The sequence below is a fragment of the Bos grunniens genome, chromosome 7, assembly GCF_055505025.1.
Source record: "Bos grunniens cultivar Pamir isolate PY7600 chromosome 7, Bosgru_T2T1.0, whole genome shotgun sequence".
In the NCBI taxonomy this organism is placed as follows: Eukaryota; Metazoa; Chordata; class Mammalia; order Artiodactyla; family Bovidae; genus Bos; species Bos grunniens.
The window spans coordinates 4,166,762-4,182,471 of NC_141171.1; the positions used below are offsets into that span (position 1 = coordinate 4,166,762).

The 15,710-nt window shown below is 53.4% G+C and overlaps 1 protein-coding gene across 2 annotated transcripts in view; it reads right to left on the reverse strand.

The window, feature by feature from the left end:
* The window catches only part of NCAN (neurocan), a 29,466-nt gene that overhangs the window by 11,977 nt on the left and 1,779 nt on the right, over window positions 1-15,710 (reverse strand). The window contains exons 2-9 of one of the 2 annotated variants that reach the window (XM_086408175.1): window positions 13,098-13,222; window positions 12,835-12,914; window positions 11,509-11,919; window positions 8,669-8,843; window positions 8,431-8,558; window positions 7,614-7,907; window positions 5,901-6,500; window positions 4,228-5,703 (exon numbers count right to left, since the gene is read on the reverse strand). In XM_086408175.1, the coding sequence (XP_086264301.1) occupies window positions 4,228-5,703; window positions 5,901-6,500; window positions 7,614-7,907; window positions 8,431-8,558; window positions 8,669-8,843; window positions 11,509-11,919; window positions 12,835-12,914; window positions 13,098-13,144 (3,211 nt within the window). In that variant the 5' untranslated portion in view covers window positions 13,145-13,222. The remainder of the gene's footprint in view (window positions 1-4,227; window positions 5,704-5,900; window positions 6,501-7,613; window positions 7,908-8,430; window positions 8,559-8,668; window positions 8,844-11,508; window positions 11,920-12,834; window positions 12,915-13,097; window positions 13,223-15,710) is intronic. The other variant, XM_086408174.1, reaches the window with a different exon arrangement.

Consider the following 15,710-nt stretch of genomic DNA (forward strand, 5'->3'; position numbering starts at 1 on the left):
AGAACTCAGACCTCAAAAGGCCCTCTCATTCAGTCCCTCTCCGTGCAGTCCCCTCTATACCTTCCCAGTAAGTGACTGCTAACTTCCTCTTGCGTGACCCTGTAATGAGCCTACACTTTCCAGGAATCTGTTTCCAAAAAGTACTCTTTACAAAGCATCTGTTGGCTGTGCTGCCTATGGCAAAGTCCTTCCTTGGACTGATCTAGAATGGGATTCCTGGTTAAGACTCCACGCTTCCAGTGCAGGGGGCATGGGTTCAGTCCCTGGTTGGGGAACTAAGATTCCACATGCTGTGTGATGGGGCCAAAAAATAAAAAAAATAAATTTAAAAGAAGCCAAGGTTTTTTTTTTTTTTTTTTTTTTTTTTTTTTTTTTTTTTCTTTCAAGAATGGGATTCCTTCAGCTTCTCTTACAAAGTCTTCTAGAACATGGTCTAAGTGGTCTCCTTGACTTATCCCCCTCTTCTAGACATACTCTATTTTCATTGCGCTTCTTGTACTTCAAGGGGAAAGTAGACATAGATTCTAGATGGGGAATGAACAGCACCGGGACCAGTGGGAACCATCAGCTCCTTCATTCTTGTGGCTCAGCCTCTTTTGATGTAACCTCCGTGGTTACAATGTGGAGAAGAGGTGAATTATAGCAGTTGCTGTGCATAGGGTGTGCAGTCAGAGAGTCTGGTTCAATTCTTGCCTCTGCCACTCACTAGGGCAAATTCTGTGAATTTCTGTTGCCTCATTTACAAAACAACAATAAAAAGAGCTCATCCTTCTCCCATTCCTGACCATAATGCCATGTCTGGCTCTGTGTATATTAGCCTGGGGCCTCTTGAGGCCTCTTGTCCATCGCTTACCATGGACAGGGGGAGTGAATGTGAAGCCCTCTCCCCCTCTCTCATCCCTTCAGTGGTGTTTCTCTGGAGGCAGGAGGGTCTCCCCTCCTCATCTCAGGGGCCCAGATGCCTTGGTGGGTGGGCTCTATCCTGGAGCCTTGGAGGGGCACAGCAAGAACCCCCAGGCACCCCAGATGATGCCCATCTCTTGTCAGGGCAGTGGCAGCCCTTCCACTGCAAGATGCTAGAACTGAGACTCAGAGAAGACCCAGAGACCCAGGGCCTACACAGCAGGACAGTACAAGAGCCAAAACTGGCCTTCGGGGTTCTGAAGGCCCAGTTTAAAGCCCTCTCTCCAGCCCCTATCACCCAGAATGTGTTCCTGCTTTGTCTTTGTCCGGGGCCCCAAAAGAAACTGAGACAGTAACGAGCAGGCACCTCCTCCCTGGCCTTTTGGCCTCTACCTTCACCCTTCGCAGGGTGTTCCCCCCACGGCTGCCAGAGGAAGCCCATGTAAACCTGAGTCAGATCACGTCCCTCCCCTGCCTAGAATCCTCCATGGCTCCTGACTGCCCTCATAGGAAAAGTCAAAATCCTTACCTCAGCCCCCAGGGCCCCGTACAGCCTTCCCCAGTATCTCCCTGCCTGATTCTCGTCTCCCTCCTTCTCTTGCTCAGCTTTCCTTCACTGGACCAATCACAGTCCAACCTCAGGGCATTTGAACAAGCTGTTTCCTCTGCCTGAACTGCTCATCCCCCCAGATCTCTGTATGGCTCCTTCCTCAACCTCCTTCAGGCTCGCTCAGATTTCATCCTAACCCCCTTCCAAAACCAAAGCTGCCCACTGGCATCCTTCATCTCTTGCTTTATTTTTCTCTTTTGTCTTTCTTACTCTCTAACCTCCAATATAATTTATTAAGATCATCATTTCTTATCCATGCTTCCCGCAAGTGAGGTGATGGTCCACATGGCAGTCACACCTAGCTATTTCAGTAAAATGGAATAAAAATTAAACTGTAATTCTGGGACTTCCCTGGTGGTCCACTGGTTATAAGAATCCACCTTCCAGTACAGTGGTCGCAGATTCAATCCCTGGTCAGGGAATTAAGATACCACATAGTGCCGGGCGACTAAGGCTGCATTCCACAACTACTGAGCCCACACACTCTGGAGCCCTTCTGCCACAACTGGAGCGAAGCCTGAGTGTCAGGATGAAAAGCCAGCGTGCCACAACGAAGATGCTGTGTGCTACAAAGAAGACCCAAGTGGCCGGCTGCTATCGTACTAGACCGTGTAGCTTGAGAACATTTCCATCACTAGGAAAGTTCTAGAGTATTGCTCTAGAATGTCAGCTTCCAGAGCTGTCTTGATCTCACCCTCATGCCTGGAATACAGCCAGCACTCAGTAGTTGCTTGCTAACTGAATAAAGGTAGGTGCTGGCCCTCCTGCAATGACAGAAGGCTGTCCCTGGGGTGGTAGCTTGTGCCCCTCGCGGATGGCCAGGGAGGCCTGTGGCTATGTCTGTGCCTGGCGCCACCCGGGCACGTGTGTGCACACACGTGGGGCAGCCAGGCCCCGGGACGCGTAAGTTGCAGCAGGTGCCCCGTGCCGCTGACACCTGCCCACGGGCTGGCGGTGACTCAGTCGCTTGCTGGTGCTGCATTTATTTTCGGCCTCATTAGCATTTCTGCTGCAAGCAGCAGGTGAGTAGGCGCCTGGGTCTCCCCCAGCACTGGCTGCCTCCCTCCACCCCGGCTGCCAGTGGGTAGAGTCTGGAGCCAAAAAACCGACCAAGGCCAGCCCAGATCCAGCCACGGCCCTGGGGGCTCCTCTCAGTGCTCTTTCCTTAGCAGCACACTATGTGGTCTCCCTCCTAACCTTCTGACCATTCCTCCTCTAGCTCCTCTGGCACTGAGCCCCCTTCCCGTACCCATCCTCCACAACCAGTCTCTTCTCTGCCCCCCTCCCAGGATGAGCTTACCCTTATTTCATTGGCGTAAAACAAAACGCCCTTAAATTGAGACAAAGATTGTTGTCAGACAGCCCGGATTCAGACTTTATCCTTGACATTCCCCAATTGCAAGACTCTGCACAAGTCACTTGACTTCCCTGTGCCTTAGTTTCCCCATCTATAAAGGGAGAATCATAGTAGAACTTGCTCCCTAAAGACATTAAAAGGATTAGCTAGGGATTTCCCAGATGGTCCAGTGGTTAAGACCCTGTACTGCCAATGGTGGCGGAGGTGTGGGGGTGGGCATGGGTTCAATCCCTGGTCAGCTAACTAAAATCCACCATGCTGTGCAGAGTGGCCAAAAGATAAAAAATCTTAAAAAAAATTTTTTTAATAAAAAGATTAACCAAGATGATTCCGGTAAAGTGCTCAAAGTAATCCAAACACAAAGGCAATCACAGATAATCATCAGCCTTTACCAATGCAAGTGCCCCTGCCCAGGGCCTGCCTGCCTCCTGGGCATCTAAGAAAAGAAGATGGGGCCCCAGACACAGCCCAGAGATGACAGGGTAGGCGATGAAACCCTGCATCTGCCGCTTCCATCGCCGTGACACTTTGCCTTCAAAAAAAGGAGCAAGTGTAAAACCAATTGTGTTAATAAGAGTGTTTTGCAACTCAGAAAAAGTGCCTTTTAATTAGCTTCTTCTTTTTTTTTAAAGCTCACTTGACCAAAAAAAAAAAAAAAAAAAGCCAAAATAGCTCAATATGACAGGACCTATAAACTAAAGGGCTGGAATTTGCAGGCTGAGTTATGGGCAGACCTGACTTCAGGAGAACAGGGTGGTGGCTCTCTTTGGACTCCGCTGGGCACAGAGCAACTAAGGCACATGTTTGATCACTGACTGGCTGGTAGTGACATATCTCCCTGAGCTTCAGTTTGCTATCTGCGAAATGGGGGTGATGCCCACCACTCCCGCCCCTTCCCTGCACGCACACTTCCCCATGGCAAGAGGTCCCTCAAGATGTGCACCACTGAATTCCAGCTGCAGTTCAACTCTTGTCCAGGAAGACCTCCCTGCCAAGCCTCCTCCTTCCGCCCTGCCCCCCCAGGGAGGGGTCTGTGTCAGCTCAGAGAGGACACGAGCATGATCTGCTGATGGTACTCATTCCCCAAACCAAACTCCGCCCGACTGCTCATCATCGCCTCACCACTCACGGTGTGCAAAACACATCATACACAACTTCACCTCGTGCCCTTTACCCAGGCTGGTGCCTCTGCCAGGAACACCCTTTCTGGAATTCAGCTCTGTCTGATGAGCCCCCATCTTGAACATCATCCCCTGCTAGAAACCTTCCCAGGCACCAAGGACAATGCTTCCTCCCAGCCCCAGGTCCCTGAGCACCAACACGGTGGCCTGGATGAGACCACGAGCTTCGAACTCACCCTCCTCTGCACTCCCATTTGCAGGAGTCCCTGGCAGGGCAGGCTCCTCTCCACTTGCTGCCTCCTCCCAGAAGCTCTCCACACTGGGGCTCCCCATCAGGACCTCCAGCTCAAATTCCTCTGGGCCCAGAGAGGCAGGCAGCAGGGTGCTGGGGGAGTCCCAAGGCACTGTAGGCTCCCCCGAGGAAACTGAAATGGGCTCATCCTTGTTGGCTGCTGTCGGTGTCCAAGGAGGAAGAATGGGGTCCCCTGAGTGGCTGCCCTCCTGTGGAGGCTCCAAGGCTCCCAGGGTTCCCTGGGTCACCAGCTGGCTCTCTGGCTCTGGGTGGGGCTGGGAGCTTGAGGAGGCCACTGTGAACACGGCCAGGACCCCGACCTTGTCCCCCAGGTCCAAGGACGTGACGGATGTCACCACACTTGTGTCCACAGCCATTTGAGGGCTCAAGGTGGGGCTTTCTGCTCCCTCAACCATGTGGGATCCAGGTTCCCAATGCCCACCAGCATCGCTGGTGTCCAGTGTGACTGTGGAAGCCATAGGATCCACTGTGACTCCTCCATCTGTAGCAGCCCAAGGCCCCAAACGTGGGGTGAACTTGGGCATCAAGGGGACTTCAGGGACCCCCAAGGGTGCAGATGGGGAGTGGGGGTCCAGCCCTTCCCTGTGCAGCGAGGCCCATATTTCCTGCGTCTTGTCCATGGAGGCCTGCAAGCTGGAAGTAGGACTCTCTGCTGTGTTGAAGACCCCAGACTCAGACTCCGAGACGCCTCTGGCTCCCATGGGCTCAGTGGCAGGCTCAGAAATAGTGATATCTGCCACCACATTCCAGTCCACAGAGGCCTGTGGGCTGGATCCGGGGTGCTCAGCTTTGCTGAGCTCAGTAGGGCTGGCCCCTCTAGTGTTTCCAAAGTCTGCTCCAGGGGAGTTGGGACTGGCTCCAGCTTGTGTGTCTGTGGCTGCCTGTGAAGGGGCCGGAGGACTTCCTCCTCTGTGGCTGCTGAGTGACAGGGATGTGGACTCTCCATCTTGTCCTGCCAGGCCCGAGGAGGAGGGCGGGGAGTACACTTCCAGATGGATGGGATCCTGTGGGCTGGCTTCGATTTCTGAGGCAGGGGAGGGCAGGGCAGTGGCCATGGCCTCACTATGCCCCTTGACTCCACTGGCCTCAGTGGGGAGGGATGTAGGAGGCTCCTGTGATAGGAGCCACAGTTTGGGGGCGCGAAGCATGGCCATGACAGGGAGGTCTGGAGAAATGGCCACAGGAGAAGCCTCCCAGGGGGTAGGGCTGGGGCCACTGGAAGGGTTGGGAGTGGTCTCTGAGGGGGACCAGGGCAGGTCGGAAGTGACTGGTCTCATACTAAAGCGCTTGGCTTCTCCTAGTTCCAGGCCAAGGGCTCTGCTGGGGTCTGGGATGATGGGTGGGACCACGGTTGGGGGCCACAGCCAGGGCTCTTGGGGGCTCCTGCCACCAAGGGAACCTGAAAAAATATCAACAGTTATTATAATTATCTCTCAGCAGCTCCTTCTTCTGATGGTCTCCTTGGCTCCAGGCCTGAGGAAGAGGGGTCTTCAGAGGCTTGGGGAGGCCAGGGGACCCAGCTGTGATTCGGAGCCTCCTCCCCTGCCTCCCTTAGGTCCCCAGGCAGGTCCCATCTCCCCCAGGGACCCCACTCACCAGCTCTGGGCATTTCCACCTCATTTGTCAGCACAGCCCAGGGGCTTTGGCTCTGGCCGCTCCCCAAGGCGTCTGTGGTTCCAGTGGTCATGGGAGGCTCCACATAATTCTCAGCAGCCTCTGGTGTGGGGGGCTGGATGCTGGCCTCGAGTGCCCCCTTCAGCCCTTGCTGGGGCTCCTGTTGCTGGAAGTGGCGCCCGTTCAGCCCTTTAAAGCGCTCCCTCTTCCTGGGCGTGGTGCTTGCTGGGGCTGTGTCTGTGTGCGTGCCCACCACAGTGCCTGCCTCCACGCTGCTGTGGCTGGGGGCCACTGTGCTCAGCCACACCTCCTCAGCCTCCAGGGCAGGACTTGAGGCCAATGTGGGGACCCCAGGGGCACGGCTGGGGGTCGCTTGAGATTCCTGCTTCTCTGCCAAGATCAGAGACTCTTCTTCCCCACTAGACACCAGAGGCTCCTGGATGTCCGGGGTGACTACCTCCTCCTCTTCCTGCAGACTGGGCTCCAATTCTCCAGCGGGGGGCCCTTCTGCCGACAGAATCTCCCCCTCATCTCCAGATGAGGGGGTCTCTGGGTCTCCATGTTGGGATGTGGGGTGATGAGCTGTGGGAGAAAGCAGAAGAGGTTGTGCTAGGCCCAGGGCCTAGCTGGGAAGTCCTGCCTGAAGTCTATCCACATTCCAGCATGCTGTAGCACAGATCTTCTACGTATTTCTGTCTCTCTGTGCCCCTCTGACTCTCTGGGTTATTTCTGGGATCCCCCTGACTGAGAGATGGAGGTGCAAAGTTTTCGTCCCCATTGTTCAGACAGGTCCACTGTCAAAGTCAGAGTCAACTGGTCGCAATAAAGGGTCAAGAGACACCTTGGCCGGTGGGTGAAGCTCAGGCAGTGCCAACTCCCAGGGGGGCAGGTCAGACCTGGGCATGGCTCCTCCCCAGGGAGAGAAAGCGCCTAATGGGCATGGCCTCCCTACGAAGAAATTCCTCCCAACTCCTGCCCTTTCACATAAGACTCAGCTCCTTTGGATTTGAGGTTGGCAGCTTCTGAGGGTATGGAACCAACCCAAGGGCGAGGGTCATCCCCTGGTCCTGTCCCTGGGGCCGTGGCCTTGCTTATGGGGCGTGGCTAGCCGAGGCCTTAATCCCTTCCCAGCGGGTGCTCCTGTGCAAGGTTCCAGGCAAGAAGCTTTCCATCCAGAGGTCTGAGATCATCTCTTAGAGATCTCAGGAGACATACGTGCTAAGTCGCTTCAGTCGTGTCCGACTCTTTGCGACCCACGCTCCTCTGTCCATGAGATTCTCCAGGCAAGAATACTGGAGTGGGTTTCCATATCCTTCTCCAGGGGCTCTTCCCAATCCAAAGATCAAACCCGCATCTTTTGCGTCTCCTGCATTGGCAGGCGGGTTCTTTACCACTAGCTCCACCTTGGAAGACCTAGACCACACACTCAACAGGACTTCCCCGCAGAGCTTGGCTTGCCTCGGGCTTGTCCTAAGGAGGGGCGGGGCTCCTATGGAAAGCTTGTCTCGGGGGTGTCACCCTTCCCTGGGGGCGTGGCTCACCGCAGAGTAAGTTTTCAACCTGTTTCTGCCCTACCTGACCTCCGCCTCCACTAGAAACCCAAACTTCCAGGGGCGTGGCCGTTTAGCAAAGCGCACGCCCTTGGGGCGTGGTCACCAGGAGACCCACCCTCCAGGGGCGAGGCTTCACACATACCTCTGAAGCAGTAGGCATCGAAGCGCTCTCCAGGTGCCGGGAAGCCAGTGCGGTTGGCAAAGCGGTATACGGTGCGCACGCCAGGGGCTGGGCCACCGCAGCGCCGACGCGGCGTCTGGATCGGGTAGCGCACGCTGCCGTCGGCCAGCCAGCCCGGGTCGCACTGGTCCAGGCCCTCATGCCAGGCCAGGTGCAGCTGTCCTACCGAGGCCAGCACGGCGCCCTGGCGTCGGCACTGGGCACGTGCGCCGGCCAGTGTCAGGCGGCGGGCCAGGCCTACGTAGAAGACCTCGCCTGCGGAAAGGCGCGGGAGAAGGTCAGAGGTGTCCCACGGACCCTCCCCCGGAGCCCGGGAAGGGGGTCCCATCTCAAATAGCCCTGATCTGGCCGGATTTGGGTTCTGGCTAAACGAGATGGAGGCAGCCGCAGCTGCGCGCCCCCGTCGCCAGAGCATCACTGCCATTGCCTCTCATGCAGTGCTAAGAGGGGGCTTCACTTTCTTTTTACAAATGAGGTAACTGAGGCGCCTGAACGAGTTGGGCTTCAGAGAGAGGAAGGGGCTTGGGGAAGGTGTGAGGAGGAAGGAAGTAGGAAGAGGGAGAAGGGGGCAGGAAGGGGGAGAGATTCAGAGAAAGGGAAGGGGCACAAAGGAGAGGGGCTCAGGGAGTGGAGGAAAAACCGGCGGGTCCAGGTCTTGGCTGTGGGTTTAGAGAGGGATAAAACTTAGGAGAGCTAGGCAAGGACTTAGGTAAGGATGGGGGGTTAGGAAGGATAAAGGGGCTCAGAGAAGGGGGCGTTCTACCAGCCCCAGACTTACCCCCCAGCTCACGGGCAAAGCAATACACATCGTAGAGTTCCCGTGGGTCTCGCCTCCCATAGTTCCTCACCCCCGGAAGGCTGCTACGGTCACCATAGCAACCAGGACGGGACTGGGTGATAGGATACCTGACAAGACAAAGTGGGGGCCTCTCTCAGATTTGTGCTCCGGGGGCTCCCAAGGAACCTCTTTCTCCAGGGGCTAGCTCTCCGTCTCCCTACGCTGTGTACCCACTCACCGAACAGTGCGGTCAGAAAGCCACCCGGCATCGCAGTTGTCAAAGCCGTCCTCAAAGGCAGCCTGCAGGTGCCGCGGGGCTGCAATGGTGGCTGAGTTGAGACGACAGGCCTCCTGAGCCTCAGCAAAAGTTAGAGAGTAGCGATCCAGGGCTGCTCGGTAGTGGAACACAACACCTATGCAGAAACGCCCAGGATAGGGAGCTGATTTACGCTGAAATCTTCAAGCACAGACCTCCCTCTTACCGAACACACCACCTAGACTAACAATAATAGATGACCTGCTGCCCTACACTGCCCTGTACCATGTCTGTTCACTCAGCACCAGGCACAGGGCTAGGGTGATGATGGGCAGTGACACTGATATACCCTGGTTTTACAGATGAGGAAATTGATAACGGCCATAAAGGGCTAGAATTTGTTAAATATTTGCTATGTAAAAAACACTTACAAGCACCATGTACATACATGCTAAGTCACTTTAGTCGTGTCTGACTCTTTGCAATCCCATGGATTGTAGTTCACTAGGCTCCTCTGTCCACGGGATTCTTCAGACAAGAAGAATGTCCATGGCATGGGTTGCCATGCCCTCCTCCAGGGGATCTTCTCCACCCAGGGATTGAACCCAGGTCTCCCACATTGCAGACAGATTCTTTACTGTCTGAGCTACTGGGAAGCCCTATGTTGGCCATGGGCCAACAATGTCTTACTGTGTATTTTATGGGGTCGACCAATCATTCCCTTTCCAAGGCCTTTCCAAGGGGATCTTCCCAACCCAGCGATTGAACCCACATCTCTTAAGTCTCCTGCATTGGCAGGTGTGTTCTTTACCACTAGCACCACCCCGGAAGCCCCTTTATATTCATTACCTCATTGAAATCTTACAACGACCCTATGATTATCCCCATTTCCAAAGGAGGAAACAAAGGCTCAGAGAGGTTGAGGGACAAGTCTAGGGCCATATGACCAGTATAAGGGAGAGCCAGAATTTGTATTCAGGAAGATCTGGACTCCAAAGACAGCATTCTTCATGCCAGGGTTAGGGACTGGAGGTAACAGAAGGCATGGACAAGAGTGAGAGACATTCTTCCTTTCAGGAACTAAGCACACGCACTGGGAGAGGAAGCAAAGAGCAACCGGTGATCAAACGTGGCTCTTGCCCAGTTTAGAAATGGAGTCACTCACGGCTTCCTGGAGGAGGTAACGTGTAATTCACATCCTGGTTTATCAGATGTGAAGCATCAGTAAGCTCACTGTGACTCAAATTCTGATTTAGGGATGAGAGAAATGGCTGAGTGAGACAAAAGAAATTAAACATTTTGCTCCATCTTATTACACTGAGAGCTCCCAGAAGGCAGAAGCTGTGTCCCAGTCATGGCTGTGTCTCCAGCACCAGGCTGTCACGTGGTAGTCGCTCAATAAAGGTCTGGTAGAATGAACAAACCAAACAAACCCAGAGGTGGAATTCCCTTCTTTCATCACTTACCAGTTTTCTTTGAGGTTTATTAGTTTTGAGAACAAGGCTTTAGAAAGGGGAACATTGGCTGACCCCATAAAATATGCACTGAGACATTGTTGGGCGTGGAAAGACTGTGCTCCAGAACAGGGGGGTGCAGGGACTTTCCTCGTGGCCAACATAGGGCTTCCCAGGTGGCTGAGACAGTAAAGAATCTGCCTGAAATGTGGGAGACCCAGGTTTGATCCCTGGGTCAGGACAGTCCCCTGGAGGAGGGCATGGCAACCCATTCCAATATTCTTGCCTGGAGAATACCATGGACAGAGGAGCCTGGCAGGCTACAGGACAGAGTGACTAACACTTTCACTTCCACTTTTCAACACAGGTTAAGGGAAATTGACTTCCCAGTTGGCATCCACAGGATGTTCTCCACACAATGATCCTTTCATTGATTCAGTGCTCAAATATCTATTGAGCATCTTCTGTATGCCATGCCCTTTTCTAGGACTTTGGTTTAATAATTAAAAAAATATATATTTGTTTGCATTGTTCAGCTTGACTGGTTAGGAAAACAGAAACTACACTGAATATTTCAACAGAAAGAATTTAATGTACAAATTGGTTAAACAGATATGTGAGGACTGTCACTTCCTTAATATATAATTCCTTTTCATATTTTTTTAACGAATTCTACCTGTATTTTTAAAATGTTTGTTATTTATTTATTTGGCTGCACAGCTCTTAATTGTAGCATGCAGGATCTTTAGTTTTGGCTTGTGGGATCTAGTTCCCTGACCAAGGATCAAACTCCAGGCCCCCTGCCTTGGGAACGTGGAGTCTTAGCCACTGGATCATCAGGGAAGTCCCCTTAACATATATTTTCAATCGACTTTTTAAAAAGAACTTCCCTTTTAAAAAACATATATTTATTTTAAAAGGAAATTTGTATTCTTATTTAAAATACAAAACCAATATCCTCTGCCTTATGTGAAAGTAGATGACCATGACATGGACTGCAGGTTATGAAATCCTGTGAAATGTTGTGGCCTGTAAGAGACTAGTCAGAGGCTGCTTTCTCTTAGCTAAAAAACAGAGATGTTAAAAAGAGAGGAGTACGCATAGAGACTTTCTTCATGATTTTATCAGAATTGAGAGCCAATCACTGTTCAGGGAGTATTTCTTTCTTTCTTTCTTTTTTGCCTGCAGGATCTTAACTTGCCCAAAAGGGGTTGAATCCAAGCCCTCGAACCCAGGCCCTTGGCAGTGAAAGCGCAGAGTCCTAACCACTGGACACCAGGGAATTCCCCAAGGAGTGATTTCTAAGATGACGTTCAGTGAGTGCACTTCCCCGTCCCAGCCTTGGCCCCTCCCCTTCCCCCAACTGACCCGTCACCTCCAGGGGCACCAGGTCCTGCTCATCCTCGATGCCCCTCACCACCTGGCAGCGGTAGAGCCCGGAGTCGCTGGCCCTCAGTGGTCCCAGCAGCAACGTGGCGTTGGCTCGGTGCCGGGGGTAGGCGGGAAGTGACACACGTCCCTGCCAGCCCTTGGCGACTCGGACCACGTTGTCCTTGGCTACTAGGATGGGCAAGTCCTGCCGCTGGCCTGATGCAGTCCGCACCTTGGTCCATTTGATCCGTGGGGCTTCTCGAGCTGCACCTGGCCGTGGCCGCAGGCTAAAGAGACAGGGCAGGGCCACCAACTCTGCCAGGGCAGCCCGGACTGACCCAGACCCCACTTTCTGCATGTGGAGCCCCTTCTCAGCAGTGGCTGCAGCTGCGGTGGTGTGCTGTGGGCCTGGGGAGGAGAAGGTGGAGAGAAGGCCTGATTGAGAGGCAAGGACCAGCAGAGACTGCAGCTTTCCTCACTTTACAGACAGGGAGACTGAGGCCAGAGAGGTTAGGCTGCCTATACAACATCACAGGGCAGTACACAGATCTGAGATCTGCAGCCCAATCTGTGAGCAGAAGAGGGGTAACCGGGTTGGATCCTTTCATAGTTCTGCCTACACTCAAAGTCCAGATCCTGGAGACCAGAGATTTGACTCTCAGTGTCACTGACGTGGCCATGGAAAAGTTAGTGTTCTCCTCTGAGCCATGGTTTCCCTAAAAGTTAAACGAGAGGCAACCATCGGAAGGGAACCGGTGTTTGTGGAGTACCTTCTACATACCAGGCACTTTATAAATAGCAATCAGCTCATTTGCTTTTCATAACCATCTGCAGAGGTAGCCATCTCTCATCCTTTTCTGGGGGAGTTGAGGAAATTGAGGCTCACAGACATCATACTTGCTTAAGGCCACAGAGCAAATCAGGAGGCATTTCTAAAGTCTGGCCTTTTGACCACCACTGGGGAGATGCCAGGGAGAGGCATACAGGGTTTTATTTCTATTGCTACACCCATGGCAGGCATCACTAATCAATCTTCATACGATTCTCTCTCCCTTTTTTTTTTTCCCCTCTCTTTCTCTCTTCAGCTCATCTCAGCAAAACAGTGAGAGGCGGGAACCTCTAGCCTCTGCTGGCAATGACTAAAAATAACCTCTCAGGTGTCTTGTTCGCTTTTAACTGTTCAAAGACTTTTTTTCATCTATTCTCATTTTATTCTCCAGACCAAGCCAGAGAACCAGCAGGAGAAGACTCTCAAGTTAAAAGGCTGCCCCATCTTGTCAGTTCTCCAGACCCCAACCTCTCCCACCTCACAAGCAAACTCACCCTGCTCCCCAGCCACAAAGAGAAGCATCTGGAGAGTCAGGAGGCCTGACACCCAGACAGACAAGGCCCCCATCCTGGACCTGAAACAAGATGGAGAGGGAGTACAGGGGTGAGTACATCCCTTCTAGACAGTTGACATGAAAGGACCAATTCCTCCCCCTCTACAGATCTGGAAATGTGGGCTAGAGAGGCCATGCATCACTCAAGGTCACACAGTCAACAAGCAAGGGCAGATCCGGGATCCAAATCCAGGACGAACTTACTTCAGAACCCCAGCAAGTGAAGTCTGATGGTCAGAGCATGAGTGCATCAAACCGGGGTTGTCTCTCTGCCTGTTCCTTGCTGTGTGACCTTGAGCACATAGCTTAGCTTCTCTGTGCCTCAGTTTCTTTGCAGGTCAGATGGGGATAAAGTCAGGTAGTTGGAAGAAATAGATCAGTCAATTCAGTCAATACATACAAAATACTTAGCACTGCCTGGCATGCAGGGGTAAATTTCAGCTGTTATTATTATTGACTTTAACAGCCAAGATCAAAATCCCATTTTTCCAGTTGGCCTCCTAAATCAAATTGGGGGCCCCTAGAGGGCAACATCCAGTCCTAGTCTGCCTGGGGTCCCCAGTTCTGGCAGTAGGCTGGCCTCCAAGTCAGCCTGTAATCTGAGTTTGCTGACTGACACGATTCTCAGCTTCAATTCCAGGATCTGGTTGTTGCCAAGATTCTATTCCTGGTTTCTGGGATTTTTGAAGAGCTGCCAAGTCCCAGCTGGAGGAAGGGGCCTCGCCCTTGCCCATCCCATCCTCCGTCTGAATTCACACTGCCTGGCGAGGAGGCCTCCTAGATCCACAGATAAACTCCTGCTGTGGGTCCAGACTTCTGTAGAGGTTGTGGCACATGATAATAAAGTGCACAAATACTGAGCACTACCTGTAAGCAAAGCCCGTTACAGGCACTGGGACACAGCGTCCTCCCAGACTTCACATTCTTCCCGAGACTAGAAACCCTGGTATGGCTCCCCCCTAAAGCCTCCCACTCCTCTGAAAGCCCCCTCCCTGTGTCCCCCTCCCCCACCAACGTGCCTCAGCAGGTGGGGACAGACGGGAAGTTAGAACATTACCTATAAACCCAGCCCCTGCACCCTCTTCCTGATAAAAGAATAGCCCTGAGTAGGGGAGTGTGGATGGAGTCCGGAATAGGGTCCTGCGGGGGACCGCGGGGCCCTGCCAGGTTCCAGCTCCCAGAGGCCCGGTAGGAAGGCAGGCCGGGGACCTGTCCGTGGTGCTGAACTTTGGGGCGGCAACACAGAGGCACTGCCCACTCTCCTTGCCTTCTTAGGACAGTAACTCGGGGTCCAGAGAGGCTGAGTGGTTTGCCTAGGACTGCACAGCAGGGCAGAGGTCAGCTCCTGGTATGGTGTCCGTAACTACCAACGTGTAAACCTCAGCAGTTTCAACCTCCATCCCTGGCTGTCCTCATTTCCCCCTTTCAGAACCCTGAGCGGGGCAGGGTCCTCTGAGAGCTCAAGTCCTGGATAGGTATTAAAGGGTGGGGCAGGACTCTGGCTGTGCCTGCCCCAGGAGAGCCTTGCATGAGTGCGTGCTAAGTCACTTTAGTTCTGTCCGGTTTTTTGCAACCCTGTGGACCGTAGCCCACCAGGCTCCTCTGTCCATGGGATTCTCCAGGCAAGAACACTGGAGTGGGTTGCCATGCCCTCCTCCAGGGGATCTTCCTGACCTAGGGATCGAACCTGCATCTCTTACATCTCCTGCAATGGCAGGCAGGTTCTTTACCACTAGTGCCCCCTGGGAAGCCTTAGGAGGTGGCAAGTACAGAGAATTCTCACGCACGTGCACAACCACACACCCCTCCACACACACACACTTTGTATGATTCACAGCTCAAACTATATCCTCAAGACTAGGTTTCCAGGCCTGTCTCTACTCCCTACGTGTTGCTTCATCACTCTGTGCCTCAGTTTTCCCACTAGTAAAATGGGGATCACCCAGCACAGACCTCAGCATGTTACTGGGAGAATGGAATGAGCTGACTTGTGAAGCCTAAGAAATGTTCACATAAACAACAGCTACTTGTACACAAAGGCTTGTGTGCACACTCAAATACCCAATACCGGTCCAACAAGGTGAGAGACAGAGGTTCAGCTGCACCCTCCTCCTGCCACACACACGCCTTCCCACACATACCCCGTCCCCTCCAACAGCACCCTCACACACCCACACCCTTTCTCTTAAAATACCTCTTCCCCAGGGCCACCAGAGGTGAGCATTTACACAGCTGTCTGGGGCTTGTCCCCTTATTAATAATGCATGAGTCTCATACATATGCAAGTAGGGGCCTGTGGGGCTCTGGGGGAGGGGTGGCCAGGAAGAAAGAGAGGGAAGAAAGTGTGTGTGTGTGCGTGCGCGCGCGCGCCTGTGTCTCCCCCTCCTTCACACCCACCTCCTGTCTCAGAAGGCATTGAGTGAGGGTGAGTTTGCCCGCAGGCGTGTTTTTGTGTGTTGTGCCTGGTTGTGCATCGAGGCGCTGTCCAGGCAAGGATGCGCTCTGTGTATGGGACCATGTACGAGGGTCCACAGTGGCAGTGTGTACCGGGTGGGCCCAGGGGGCCAAGTGTGGTCTCTGGGTGTGTGGGCACCAGTAATGCTTAGCAGAGGCTATGAGCACACACGTGTACGTGTTGCTGGCCTTGGAGTCAGGGTGTATTTGTGTGCGTGGGTTCAACGCATGGAACTCCTTGGAGGAGAAAGGAAGCCGGGCTCAGTTATTCAGCCCTGGTTGCCCCTTGGAGACCCGAACCCCCTGCCAATGTCTCCCCCATTAGCTCCCCAATTCTGCACACAGACCACACCTCACACTCCC